The sequence below is a fragment of the Pinus tabuliformis genome, chromosome X, assembly GCF_031772625.1.
Source record: "Pinus tabuliformis cultivar Carrire ecotype Pingquan chromosome X, CPIR1, whole genome shotgun sequence".
Taxonomy (NCBI): domain Eukaryota; kingdom Viridiplantae; phylum Streptophyta; class Pinopsida; order Pinales; family Pinaceae; genus Pinus; species Pinus tabuliformis.
The window spans coordinates 20,379,854-20,394,854 of record NC_142308.1 but is presented as its reverse complement, the minus strand read 5'-3'; the positions used below and the strand labels follow the sequence as shown (position 1 = coordinate 20,394,854).

Genomic DNA, 15,001 nt, shown 5'->3' with positions numbered 1-15,001 from the left:
TTCTTCAGCAAAATTATGTGATCGAAAATTACAATTGTTTGTCGTAAATTAGAAAACCTCTATAAAATTATTTCTATCACTTTTGCAGGTCGATCTGGTCACTTGGAGGCAACTCGGCCTCTCTAATTCAATTTTTCCTCCCTTTGGCTCACTGAATTGGACCACACGTGTGATCTTGGTAAGTCGGCCTTCCTTTGCAAAATCGCACTGGCTAGAAATAAACATGACCTCCTTTGGAACTCAAATTCAACTCGATTTCCTTTGTGCAAATCAATCACTCTGGCAAATTCCTCCTTGCTCCGACAACTCGGCCTCTCTGAAGCAACTTGCACTACTGGAAACTCAACCTCTCCTTGCAAACAAAATTGATCTCCCTCTAACTTTAAGAAACTGAAAATCGCTATGAAATATTTCCTTCAGATCTTCTGCCTTCAACCATTGTTGATCCCGATATGTTGGTGCCCTCACACTATCACTATGCCCTTGCTATCATTACAATTTTGTGTCTCGCTATGTTTTCCAAATTCCCATTGATTTCCTCTTATAATCTCTCATTGAACAATCAACAGTCGTGATCTAATCTCAATCGATGGCTAAAATCATCTCGACCCCTTCACATGACTTTTCTAAAAGTCACTAGATGAAAACTGATTTACCTCAATTAAACCTGATTAATTAATCCATTTCCCTAAGTTAGACTAAGGAAATTAATAAACTGACTAATTAATTCTAATTAAGGTACTTCTTATTAGAAACTTTTTTGGGTATTGGAGAAAATCAAACCAATGTGTTCCTTAGCCTTATGGACACCATAAGAATAGAAGTGCTTCAACTTTTTAGTGACTCAAAATTGATATAAGGAGGGGCTTCCATTAGTGAAATAGAGTATTATTGCAAGATCGAAAGAGAAAGGTGAATGGGGCCTTAAAATCATATGTATATTTGGGAAAGCATTGGCAACTACAACCTTTAGAGGATGTTTCATAACAAGAACACATGGAAAAGAAGTGGATAAGGATGGATCATTTCCATTGGTTGGAAAGTGGTTAGCCTAGAAAATAGACAAAGGGAATGAGGTGAAGAATGGGGAAGATCCCTCTTATAAAAATTGCAGGCTTTACCAACCTCTTAAAAATGTACTCATAATTAAGGAATACTCAATCTAGCATATGAATATGATCCGATCATGAATTCTTCATGTAGTCAAGGATGGAAAAAAGCAAATTAGTTACTTTTGCGAGAATAAATGGTTGAATGGAATCAATTTATTCAAGGATAGAAACATAGTGTCCTTGAATTAAAATAAGAGGGAGATTAATTGAAATTGTCTAAGAATAAGGGTTTAAAAAGTTATGCAACCAAGATGAGAGGAAAGAATAAGGGAAAAGAAGTGGTGGGGGAAAACCAAATCAGAAGTCAAATTGTCCACTCAAAACTAGGACTTTTCTATGGTTAGCAATGTCAAAATTAAAATTTTAACATGGGACAATGGTCAAGGAAAAAAAACAATATGCTCCAACAAGGTGTATCATGTGTAAAAAAGATGGAAATATTGGACCAACTATTTGTATTGTTGGGTGTAGAGCCTGATTATCTTCTTTATTCAAAGGTATTGCAGCATTAAACCCTAGTTCATAATGGGGTAGCAATAACGCCCGTTTTTGCACGTCATCGCCCCCACCCCCCCAGCAGGGGATTGGGGGCAACGCCCCCGAAGCTAAAAATAGATGTAAAATGTTGTAATTCATAGTCAATCTAAGTCGTTCATTAAACGGAAATCTAACAATAGAAGTTATGTTTAATTTAGGGTTTTTTGCCCTAGAATGCAACCCCTCGCTATATATGAGAGAATTGTATTGCAGTTATGTAGATGTGTATTCTAAGTGAGAAAGAAAGAGGAGATTGTGTGAGAGCACAGCAGACCTATTGTAAGTTGTATCTCTTCATTTTGTTGGATAATATAAAAAGAAGGAATAGTTGTTTCTCCATGGACATAGCCCAAATTGGGTGAACCACATATATCTGTCTTTCTTGTTTTATGTGTTTTCTGTGTTTGTATTTCTACAATATATTTTGTGTTCCATTTCTCTGTAAAATATAATTTTCTAGCATGTACAATGCTCTTATGCAAAATAGGTTTGAGTTGACACAATAGTAATGGTGGAAAATAAAATTGGAAGTTAAGTTGTCCTTTCAAAACCAAGATTTTTCCATGAATAGGAACGTCAAATAACATTAACATTGGCATGCTCCAACAAATAGTATTACGTATAAAAAGGATAATAAAAAAATAGTGGACGAGGTTTGGATTGAAGCAATAAAAATAGTAGAATTTATTACATTTTGGAGGATATTCCTTGAGACTTGCTTTGAGGTATAAAAACAAGATAATGATCGTTCACAAGGCATGTTGTCGCTAGTACAAAACAATATGACGTTTTAAGGACAAAAAAACCTTAAATCAAGCTATTCATCATACAAAATATGCTTATAAATAATCTTAGGAGACTGATAAAGTTAATCCATGTAGAATCTTGAATGCACGAGTCTTCCAAAGATGTGGCTTTGGGGTTTCTTTGATAAACTATGTCAAGGAATGTTGGGTGTGTGAAGTAGGTGGCATCTTATTTAGAAAAGATGACATTTTATTGTATTCAAATTAGAGACTAACAATAGAATAAAGTGATATGCCTTGTGGTTACTTAGGAAATTGATTCAAATAAAGGTATTGGTAGTATTCAAGTTATGACAAACTCTAGATTGATTATAGACTAGGCTAATGTAAAGAATCAAATAGGAAACTTTGTACTAAACCCAATTATGAATAATATTGTGTTGATAACTAATACATCTTTTACTCACATATATAGAGAATTTAATGTGCAAACCATAAATAATTGAAAGAATCTCTTTAAAGGAAAATTGTCAAATTAAGAATTTTAATGTCCCTTTTTCTATGAATGTCCAATCTATCCACTAATTATTAAAATATCTAAAATCTATTTCTCAAGTACACTTGAAAATATGATATTTATACTATATAAAATATAGTATTTCTATCTTCTCTCTCCTCAAGTTTTGGTTTTGGCAGGTTGCCTTATTAATCTGGAGTGCTTGAGGTTTTAGTTTGTTAGTATTAACCTTATTCCAAGGGGTATTTTAAATTAGATTAGATTGTTTCATTGATTTTTACTTTTAACTGATTTCCTTATATTGAATTAATAAAGGCCTTCCTTTTCTAAACCTTATAAGTAATAAGATTAATAACTAATAACATAATTAATTCTAATAAGAATTTTAGTAAATTATTATTGATAAATTATTGAATATAATTAATGATAAGAGGTAATCCAATTTTACCTAATGACCCTTGAGGTTAAATGATAAACAAGAAGTTATTAGAAAAGTATATGGTATACCAATAATATTAGGTTAATGAATATACTATTATTAATAAACATGTATGTTAATTAGGGCATTTACCTTAGGTAAACTACATTCTAGGAATATTAATTTAACTAAAATACTATTTATTGTTTTTTAATATTATTAGAACTATAAATTATTAAGAAAATATAGATTAGTGGTTAGTACTTATTAATTTAATTTCGAATGGGCCTTTACAATTAAAAAAAAAAATTAAATTAAATTAAAATGATTTTTTGGTTTAAACTTTTACCTATTATAACTTGATTCTAAAAACAATAGTAATTTATTACCATTTAGAGTTAAATAATTTGGGAATATTAATATAATTTATTAATGACCATTATAGGTAGTTTACCATTATGAATTTACCATAATTTATTAACTATTATATCTTTACCATTGGATCCTTAGGTATAAACAATTTTTAAATACCAATTACCATTGTAACTAAATTCTAAAGATTAATAGTATTTTAATACTATTTATTTGGAATTAATTAATTTAAGAATAACAATAAATATAGATTTTTAATAAATATAATGACCATTATATTTAAACATTATATTTATTATATTCAATTAACTAATAATAGTAGGTTTCGGTTAATAATAAAATTATTAGTTTGACTAAGTCAAAATTAGCCGTTGCAATATAACCGTTGGAATCTCTGCACACTCTATTTAATCAAGCTTAGCCAGATCAGTCCTTCAACTTGTCTTGACGATGAACCACACTGGTTGGTTCGAAACGCGTCGACAAAAGATTGATTATGTGATTTTGCCGAAGATTTTCTAAACAATGTTATGGATCACAGAAGTCTAAATTCCTTAATAGTATTTATTTCTTTATTTATGTATAAATATGATATTTATTCTCTATATATGTGACAGTTTTTTAATGTCAAATATACATATCAAATCTATATAAATACTTAGTTTTTATTTGATTTTTTTCAAATCTATATAAATACTTAGTTTTTATTTGATTTTTTTGAATCCATATGATTATGGAAACATTACAAATATGACATCATCTCTATCCTAATAGGTTGTATCTCTATCCTAATAAGTTGTAAATGTACCTTATGACATAAATGATAATCACTTAACCAATACTTAAAAACATAATCACATTACTTAATTTATGCACTTGTAACAATAAATGAATAAATATATCTTTGTGCATGTGGGCAAGGAGACATGCAGTTCTTCACATTACTTAAATTTATGCACTTGTAACAATAAATATATCTTCGTGCATGTGGGCGAGGAGACATGCAGCTCTTCACATTACTTAAATTTATGCACTTGTAACAATAAATATATCTTTGTGCATGTGCAAGGAGAATTAAGAGTGATTTAAATTTATGCACTTGTAACAATAAATATATCTTCGTGCATGTGGGCGAGGAGACATGCAGCTCTTCACATTACTTAAATTTATGCACTTGTAACAATAAATATATCTTTGTGCATGTGCAAGGAGAATTAAGAGTGATTTAAATTTATGCACTTGTAACAATAAATATATCTTTGTGCATGTGGGCGAGGAGACATGCAGTTCAATGAAGAGTGATTTGAACTTTTTATGCACTTGTAACCATAAATATATCTTTGTGCATGTGCAAGGAGAATTAAGAGTGATTTAAATTTATGCACTTGTAACAATAAATATATCTTTGTGCATGTGGGCGAGGAGACATGCAGTTCAATGAAGAGTGATTTGAACTTTTTATAGAATATTTAATTTAGTAGAGATATTCTTCATTGAACTTTATATAGAATATTTAATTTAGTAGAGATATTAATAGCGTTATCTCAAGACTCACGTAAATTAATAACCCAAAAAAATTAATAATAAATAAAAATTACCCATAAATTAAACAAAAAAAAATTAAATAATAAATAAAAATTACCCATAGCAATATAAATTTTGTTTTATTAGACATCAAATAAAATTTGACAAGTTATAAAAATAGAAAAGAGAAGTTGTTGGACAAATGGAATAGAAAGGAGAGCATTGCCCCTCCTCAAATATGGAAACATAATGATAGGCAATGACCTCTTACAATTTTCAAATTTGAGGTTGGCTCACTTACTTCCCCAATATCAAGATTAGTGTTCTCTTCAAAGAAAAAGATTGCATCCTCATGCCAGACAAATAAACCTCACCCTTTGAATACCAGGGACAAGAGCCTCTTTGGTATGTTCGATCCATTGCCGATACAGCGTGTTTTAAAAAACAACAATCTTGAGAAACAATGAAAATTACCAATTTACAATTTACAAACATATCTCAAGCAACTGAGACCCCAGCCAAGGGTAGAAAGGTATCAAATCCAGACTCTGGTCAACAGCACAAGCCATCACTATCTTCGATGTCCAGACATCTATATTTTGCAGTATTTAACCTCTTCTGCAGCAAGATCCAGTGAATGGATTTCATAAGTTTGAACAAGAAAATTCATAAAACATGGAGTTGATGAATTTTAGAGATGGAGCTGAAAACTAACCCTTGACTCATTTTGATCTCTGGATGTTTGCGTCCAGGGGATGGTGCCTTTCTCACTGTGCTGGAGAAGAGAAAGATGACAAACCTAATTTGCTGTTTAGTCTTGCTTCGCTTGTCTTGCATGTATATTGAGGCGTTTGTTCAATTTCCAGTTCAAAGGCGTATGGATCATCATCTAGGGTAGAAAAGTTCAATTGCTCCTTTAGTATGGATGAACCAGAATGCTCAGATGAGCCAACAGCTGTGTCACCTCTGGCTTTAGAACCACCTTTTGCCCCTGTTGTAGGGGTTTTGGTCCCCGTAACCTGCTTTTGCCTTTTACCCACAACATGTTCCTTGCTTGGTGAATTCTTTTTCTTTCTGCTATGTGAAGGATTGCTTTCTTTTACTGGAGTTTGGAAACTATTGTGATTAGGTTGAACATACTGCATAAGACAGGCACGACGACTACCAGGCATATTACTCAATACTTTATTAATAGAACTGGGGGTACCTTGTGAACATATCATATTTGAATTTAGCAGATTGACAGAACTACTTTTCCTTGGCTTTCTTTTATCCGTCTCTGTTTTAGTTTTCTTTGAAGGCTTTGGCATGTCCTCATCTCCCTCAGTCATCAATTTCTTTGAGTGCGCTGGTGTTTTATCATCTCCCTGTGTTTTGCAAATACCTAAATCTGATTCTGCCGCGGCCCTTTTCTCACTCAATGATGAATTTTCCGTAGTACTTTTGCCAACTGCTGGTGAACTTGAAGAGAAAACTGGCTTCACAACACAGTTTTTTTCAGCTGAGAAACATGGAGACACGGGAATACTTTGCATATCTATTGTAGGAGAGTACATATTGTTAGACTTAAACACCTTATCCTGCTTAGCTGTTCCAGAGACTTCACTTGGACAAAAAGCGATAGCTTCACCTTCATTCTTCAGGTGCTTCTGTTTATTGGAATTTGACTTGTGACACTCTTTATCTGACAAGGAATCAGAATCATCACTAGTATTAGATTCATCCAACACAGACTTTGGAGATCCCACTGACATCTGTTTTTCTGTAGCCATGCCTGAAAACCATGGAGATCCCTGTCGATAGTAAAATAAGATGTATGCCTGCTGCTCAAGAACACATTCCTTATTAACCATTGTTACCTGACAGAAACCAAAGAGACAACACAACATCAGCGTCAATATTAAAAACAAAAAACAAAACTATGCATACATGTATTCTGGGATTTTTTTGGTTAACTGGGCTTTGTTGGTTATGGGTTCAACACAAATTGCATTGTAACAATAAAAGAAAATCAATTACCCTCTATTTTTTCACCTATCTCAGCCTACTAAAGACGGTATAGACAGCAAGAAAATGTCGACCTCTAATCGTACACAACGATATGTTCACGCTGGGCTGAGAGAATGACCATAACATAATAACTCATGGTCAGCATTGAATATAAACATTAAATGTAGCTTTACACCAAATCTTACACAAAACCCAAAAAAGGGTCTATTTTGAAGTTTTATAATTGCAGGTATTGTTTACAGCAATTATCATAGTGCCAGATCTTTATTAGTGTCTGTGGTCATTGACATAAACACTGAAACATGCTACATCCACGTAAGATAGAGAAAGAGACAGACCTGCCAATCGTCTAGTTTATGCCAAACATCAGGTGATGTTTGGACAAAACTGTTGTAATGTCCTGAATACATTGTCCTTTCAGAGTGCATAAATACACCATATAATTCATATTTCAAAACTCCCTACATTTTGCAAACAAAAGCTAGATTTGGAAAACACTAATTTTAAATTACATGCAAATAGAATTTTAATGACACAGTACCTGATTTTCCGGTTCATCGTTAGTAAAAGGCTTTAAGTCCAAAACTTGAGGGTATGTAACATCTTTGTGTAATTTGCTCCCAATGATCCCAGTATTGATGAAACGTTTTAGCTGGATTGAAAGAACCTCAGGTGCATGATCAATCACAAGCTTTTTTGAAAAAGAGCTGCCATGTTTGCATTTCTCACATTTATACTTGGCATCACATTCTAAAGTTTCTGCTCTTGTGAAAGACTCTAATGCCTCTGTTATTGAATTTGAATTCTCTATTTCCAAACTCAAATCAATCAGAGGCTCATATGTGTCTGAGCAGTGTGAGCAATTGACACATCTTATCTGAAAAAATTACATGAGTGTTATAATCATAGCCCGAATAATGAAAATACAAAACAAAACTAAAACTAAAAAATAAAATAGCTATCATGCTCTAAACTCCGAATGCAACTGAATACTAAACTGAGTAATCTACGGTACAAAGGTAGCAAATAGTATCAACTCAAAGCAATGTGTCACCTCTAAATTGTTTAAAGCCCGGAGAAAACTACAGGATAAGGTAAGAATTTTAGCTGTTAAAAATGTATATGCTATGTATAACAAGCTAACAACTTGGAAGACAGAAATAGAGCAACAAAGAGAAGAGAGTGACAGCCACACAGCATAGATTTCAGGCAATGCCAAAAAAGAAATCACTCAACTCGTTGTATAATATAAGGATAAGATACAAAGTTATACAATATCAGTCGACACTCCTGTTTCAGTAAACCATAAAACAACACCGCCGTTCTATCACAGAAGAAATATAAAGTGGTAATCCCATACCTGACTTCTTAGACGGCCACCAAATAAATTCTTGACAAAGCTCTCTCCTTCAAGAAGCAAGCATGACTGAGAAGCCTTAGGCGGTAGCAAGCTTTTATGCAAAGCTTCTAACAAGCAATGCATATATTCATGTGCATCCTCCTGCTGGTACGCTGAGGTTGACAAATCTTAAAGGGATAAGTTAAGTTCAAGACACAAGGAAAAACGGCATACATGTAATTTCAAAAACTTAAAAAACTGAGACAAGAAACAAAACGGGACCAGATAATGTAAGCACCTCAAACAAAGAATGGGTAACACGGTTGAAGTTTCAAGCCAGACAAGTACAAAAAGTAAAGCACAAAAGTAAGGATTCATAAAAAAGATAAGCAATCGATCGTAGATGTTAGTGTTGCAAGAGATTATATGAAAAGGATACTGCAAAGATTATCAACAAGTTCAGAAGGCTCAATGACTCCCCCAGAAGATGATAGTGCTGTATTTACATGTCCTCGAAGAGCGCAAAATGCACAGAATCCCTCATTTACACCTACATGACATTTTCATTTGTTAGTGAAGCCATTTAATCTTAAAATAGGTAAGGGCAAAGTAAGAAGCATTTAGCACACACCATATTTCTATGATAGAAGAAAAAATAATTAATTAATATTGCAAATATATAGGTGCCTAGGCAACTAATCTAAGAGAGCATTGAAACTGGTAAGACTTGGGCAGTGTTTGTTGACTAACACAAAACTGTCGAGGATTTCTGGATTCAAAACCGTGTTGAAGTTTAGAAACATCCCTCGATTTGTAAACTCCAACGCCGTTTTGAATCCGAGAAGTATCCACAATTATGACAAAATTATGAAAATCTAGATGCTCAGATAACACAAAAACTTTACAAATGCACCATATGAAAGAAATATTGTCATGCAATAAACTAATCAGTTGCACCTTTTATATAAACAGGGTAATACAAGTGAAACTTACATGGAGTTGCATGAGGAGTATTCCTTAGGTAATTGACCAGGGGCGGGTTGTGAGTAAAACACTGCAAAACTGCATTTAAGAAGCAAGTGTTCCCCAAATTCCTGAGACCTGCACCCTGCAAATAATATCCAGAGATCAAATTCTGAAAAACAAACAAAAATGAAATTTTCACCATTTGCTACACATCTCAAAAATTCAGTTTCCTTGAATGAACAGGAACCCACAGTCAAAAATTGGGAATTTTACCATTTACTAATAAGATCAAAGCTTTAAAATCAAACCAGATAAAAGCCGGAAATTCTGGCCAGAGGTATCATAAAAATACCCATGATATGGATCTAATACAAAGCATAAGTCCAGAAAAAAGCACATGCCCGTTCGAAGATATCAATTGCAAGAAGAATAAACAAGATTGCGTGACATCGAATCAAGCATGTTGTGTTTAGGTGGTTAAATCAAATCACTTTTAGTGCTGAGATTCACGTTCAAAGTTCTAGAAGCCATGCTGCCACGTTAAAACAAAACAGCATTAACTACTGCATCCATAGACAAGTGGACATCTCGCAAATAAGGCACGTCTCAACGGACAAGGCTACGTACGAGTCCGGGGTGAAATTGGCAGAACAGATAGTCTAGGCATGGCATCCGAGCCAACTGTAGAGTCCACTTTGCCAATAGAAAGTCATTTACCGAATTGACACAAACCAATACTATAATATAAAATCTAAAAATATGCAAATATAATAATAATCATCGTCATCCATGAAATTGGAAAATAATAACACCATGTCCAAATTTTCTGCCCCACCAAAAGAGGAAGAGGGTATTATGTCGATAAAATAAAATAAATAAATAAAAATAAAAATAAAATCCAGGACATGCCTGCTTATTTGAAAGTCGTATCACTAAACTACATGTTATCCAAAGCAACCCAAAGCAACCCGACTTTTCTAAAACAAACATTACACATAATTGGCACACAGTGATTTGGCATATCTCAATAGATGATGCTAGGTGCAAGTCCTGTTAAGTTACGTTGAATAGATCCCACCTCCTGAGTCTAACCAATGTAAGGCATAGTCCATTCTATTAACAAAGGTACTCGTCATCTAAAACAACCTAATTTTCTGAAAACATTCTACATAATTTGCAAACAACGCATCTCTTAACGGATGAGTCCAGGTACAAGTCCTGGGAAGACAATATCAGTAAAACAAAAACTTCACCATTATTCAAAATACCAAGCCCAAGCACACCACCGCCATCGCACCGTAGCTTGCTTATTAGAAACCTAAACCGCTAAACTACACATTATCCGAAACAATCCCCGAAACATTAAACAAACAAACAAAAAACGAATATTAAACCACTCGGCATTCGCAAGTGTTCAAAGAAAACAGAAAACCAAATCCGCTGTATTTACAGTTAATACCAGAATGAATTCACACTGTGCAGAAATATCAAAACCCCCGAAACCTAAATTTGAAATTGTAATTTCACATTCTACAGAAATAACAAAACCCCAATACGTGAAATTAGAGATTAAATTTCTCACACTACAGAAGAATCAAAACCCCGGTGCGTGAGTAAAGAAAACACAATATAATAACAATATGCCCCAAACCCCAATTCAGAGACTGAAGCTTCGCAGATGGGTTTAAATCCGAACTCACGACATGTATACAACCCTGCAGGCGGGATGGCGAACACTGTTGCTCTGCATCCGGCGGCGGCGACAAAAACTCGAGCAAGGCCTCCTCTTCCCCCTCCTTCTGGGGTTGCTCTAATGCCAGAGATAATGCATCGGCTTCCATTGAATCGATTCGTTTAGCAACTGAGAATGGCAGAGCAAAATAGAGTATGAAGAAAGGATGAGCTTCGTCAAATAAGGATTTGTTTTAATGCCAATGGATGGAAGGAGGGAGGGAGCTGAAGCAAAATTTAATTTCGAAAGTGGCAGAGATTTGAATGAAGCGAAGCCCGCCAATTTTTTGGGTTCAGCGAGAAACAGTTATGTAGTGGTTTTGTACGCTCCTTATATATACGACACCATGTGAGGGTTTGTCATATGGTTCCGAGATTGTAATAATAAATTAATTAATAATAAACTGTAAGGGTTTGCCAAATGGCTCTGACGTCGTAATAAACAAATAAAAAATAAATGGCGAGACTTTGCCAAATGGTTCTCACTTTTTAATAATTCAATAATAAGTAAATAAGCATTGTGAATAAAATGTAATTTTGCCAAATCTTGAGTGCCATGGAAAAGGGTTAATACTCTCGAACTTTTCCTGAAATAGCTAAAGAAACTCTTTTTCTGAAATAAATAAGGAGGATAAGAAATAATTTTGGGCATGTAGCCTTTTATAGGATTATGAAAATGTTTAAATCAGGGGGCTAAATAAGTTATATTTTCATCTCGGAATTTTGGTTAGAATGTGAGAAAATTTTGGTTACATTTATCAAGTTTTAGGATTTTGGGGTTTTGGTTTTAGGATTTTTGGTGTTTCATGTGTTTTTGATGGTGTTGAATCCATTTCCACCATTAAAAAAATATTCAAACACTCTTATAGTTAGCTTTTTGGAAGAATTTCTCACCAGATTCCTACCAAAAATTAATTGTCCATACAAAATTATGGCCTTCATAAACAACACAGTTTGAAATTGTTAATAATTAACTTGTATAATAAAATGTGAAATTTTTAATGTTTTAAGTGAATATTTATTAGATCTTAGGTTTTTGTGATCTATAATGTAGTAAGCATGCTTTCGGATTTGGTCGCTAATGTGGTTCATCCTTAGGACAAAGGTGAAAAAATCCATAGATCTTAATGAATAAATAGCAAGGATGCATCAGTGGCTACTTCTAGAAGTAGCCATTAGAAACTAGCCATTAGGAAATTAGTTATTTAGTTAATAAATTAATATATTTTTATTTTTAAAAGGAGTTGTCTATAATGCGACTTTTTGAAGATTCCGGTGACGGAATCCGGCGGAAGAATTGAGGTCAAATCTTGATTTCTTGCAGTTAAAATGGTTTTTTAACTGCATATTTGGATTCAGCACCCTGAAAAACCCCTGGAACGCTTTCATTGTGCAGAAATTAGCTATCAAACTTGCGATTCCAATAATCCCTGCCGGATTTCGACCGGAAAAATCCGCCGGAAAGGCTTTCAAAAAGTCGCGTTATAGACAACTGCTTTTTAAAATCCAATCAAATGACTAGCGATTATAAAATTAATTAATTAGATAATATAATTAACGGTTAATTTTATAACCGCTAGTCATTTGATTGGAATTTAAAAATAAAAATATATTAATTTATTAATTAAATAACTAATTTCCTAACGACTAGTTTCTAAAAACACTTATGCATTTTTACCTTCGTCCTTAGGATGAATCACATTAGCTGGTTCGAAACGTCGACCAAATAATACTTATGTGATTAATAGAAAAGACATGCTCACTGATTATTTATTCATTATATATATATGTGTGTGTGTGTGTGTGTGTGTTAATCATTTAATTTCTCAATATTTTAAACATTAAAAATATATATTATTTTAACAATTATTTAAAATAGTGTTAAATTGTGATGTTTATGTTTAATATTCACTCCAAACATTTTCACCGAAATCTGTCAAAACAATTTCAAGAAAGAATGTGATTTTTTTGTTGTTTAGGATGCATTTTTAATACATAAATGGATTTAGCAAAACCCTTGGGGCACTTGAATTTTGTTGATTAAACAGGTTAAACTCAAGTTTTTAAAAATCTCATTAAGCATTTCCAAATAACATCTCTCCTCGTTAAGCATTTCCAACTATGATGGTTATTAAACGCATTTGACTTATAAAAAGATTTAACATATAAAAGAGTGTAGACGTTTTAAGTGATATTAAGTGATTTGAAAATAAAAAATAACTATGAAAATACTTTTACTTATATTTAAATAAAACCCAAAGTTCAAAATATTTATAAAACCACTGACCATTGACATTTTAACCTAACAAAATTATAATGATTTTGAAATATATATTTTTTAATATAAAAATACAATTCCAAATAACATCTCTCATTATAAAGCATTTCCAACTATGATGATTATAACAATTTTATCATACATAAAATATATAAATAATAAAATACTTTATTTAATACATATATGACAAATTTTATTAAACGCATTTGGCTTATAAAAAGATTTAACATATAAAAGAGTGTACATGTTTTAATAACTATTTCGATTTCCTCACCATTATTATCCTACTATACGCCTGCTAAACAGCGTTTTCTCTCGTTAACTTATAAAACACAAATGGCTTTTGTGATTTATAATGTAGTAAGCATGTCTTTCGGATTAATCACATTACTATTATTTGGTCGCTAATGTGGTTCATCTTTAAGACAAAGGTGAAAAAATCCATAGATCCTAATGAATAAATAGCAAGGATGCATCAGTGACTAGAAGTAGCCATTAGAAACTAGCCATTAGGAAATTAGTTATTTAGTTAATAAATTAATATATTTTTATTTTTTAATTCCAATCAAATGAGTAGCGATTATAAATTAATTAATTAGATAATATAATTAACGGTTAATTTTATAATCGCTAGTCATTTGATTGGAATTTAAAAATAAAAATTTATTAATTTATTAATTAAATAACTAATTTCCTAACGGCTAGTTTCTAAAAACACTTATGCATCCTTGCTATTTATTCATTAGGATCTATGGATTTTTTTACCTTCGTCCTGAGGATGAATCACATTAGCTGGTTCGAAACGACCAAATAATACTTATGTGATTAATAGAAAAGACATGCTCACTGATTATTTATTCATTATATATGTGTGTGTGTGTGTGTTAATCATTTTAATTTCTCAACATTAAAAATATATATTATTTTAACAATTATTTAAAATAGTGTTAAATTGTGATGTTTATGTTTAATATTCACTCCAAACATTTTCACAGAAATCTGTCAAAACAATTTCAAGAAAGAATGTGATTTTTTTGTTGTTTAGGATGCATTTTTGAATGCATAAATGGATTCAGCAAAACCCTTTAAACAGCTTAAACTCAAGTTTTTAAAAATCTCTACCAGATTTTTGATTAAAATTAAACCTCTTTTAGAATGAAAAGAGATTTGATCCCCTTCTAAACTTGGTAAATCCAAGTTAAAATGGATTTGGGCGGATGTACTTATTAGTCATAATTATAATTATTAAATTTGTTTTCTTATTTTATTTTTATGCTTATGTAATTTGACTAAATTAAAATATTTTAATTAATAATTAAAATTAATAATTTTATTTTATTTTTATTTTTATGTAATTTGACCAAGTCAAAATGTTTGCATAACATAATACAACATACCTTTCATAGATATGGAAGGCCAATCTCCACCCATGCATGTTCCCGATTACTGAA

General features: G+C 32.3%; 2 protein-coding genes across 3 annotated transcripts; both read right to left on the bottom strand.

The window, feature by feature from the left end:
- Positions 1-5,347: 5,347 nt before the first annotated feature.
- Positions 5,348-8,740, bottom strand: LOC149138121 (uncharacterized). Of its 2 annotated transcripts, XR_016264431.1 has the most exons (5): positions 8,597-8,740; positions 7,778-8,113; positions 7,575-7,697; positions 5,942-7,085; positions 5,348-5,844 (listed from the first exon to the last, which is right to left on the bottom strand). XR_016264431.1 is itself a non-coding variant. In XM_089448167.1 (4 exons), exons 1-4 carry the CDS (start codon positions 8,717-8,719, stop codon positions 5,994-5,996), a joined length of 1,674 nt encoding a protein of 557 aa, XP_089304293.1. In that variant the 5' UTR covers positions 8,720-8,740; the 3' UTR covers positions 5,348-5,993. The 2 variants fall into 2 exon arrangements, 1 of the variants encoding a protein (XP_089304293.1); XM_089448167.1 differs by having other exon boundaries at positions 5,348-7,085.
- Positions 8,741-8,759: 19 nt separating this feature from the next.
- LOC149138120 (uncharacterized) lies at positions 8,760-11,639 on the bottom strand. Its single transcript, XM_089448168.1, has 3 exons — positions 11,242-11,639; positions 9,569-9,683; positions 8,760-9,125 (listed from the first exon to the last, which is right to left on the bottom strand). Exons 1-3 carry the CDS (start codon positions 11,380-11,382, stop codon positions 8,998-9,000), a joined length of 384 nt encoding a protein of 127 aa, XP_089304294.1. The 5' UTR covers positions 11,383-11,639; the 3' UTR covers positions 8,760-8,997.
- Between the last annotated feature and the right edge of the window lie 3,362 nt (positions 11,640-15,001).

Bases quoted from the DNA above. Each gene is read 5' to 3' on its own strand.
- LOC149138121 (XM_089448167.1), bottom strand. From the start codon at position 8,719: ATGCATTGCTTGTTAGAAGCTTTGCATAAAAGCTTGCTACCGCCTAAG. The intron at 8,114-8,596 runs GTATGGGATTAC...TAATTTTTTCAG, and splicing joins GTGGCCGTCTAAGAAGTCAG to ATAAGATGTGTCAATTGCTC. The intron at 7,086-7,574 runs GTCTGTCTCTTT...GGTTTCTGTCAG, and splicing joins ATAAACTAGACGATTGGCAG to GTAACAATGGTTAATAAGGA.
- LOC149138120 (XM_089448168.1), bottom strand. From the start codon at position 11,382: ATGGAAGCCGATGCATTATCTCTGGCATTAGAGCAACCCCAGAAGGAG. The intron at 9,684-11,241 runs GTGAGTTCGGAT...TATTATTTGCAG, and splicing joins TGCAGGGTTGTATACATGTC to GGTGCAGGTCTCAGGAATTT. The intron at 9,126-9,568 runs GTAAGTTTCACT...AATGTCATGTAG, and splicing joins TACTCCTCATGCAACTCCAT to GTGTAAATGAGGGATTCTGT.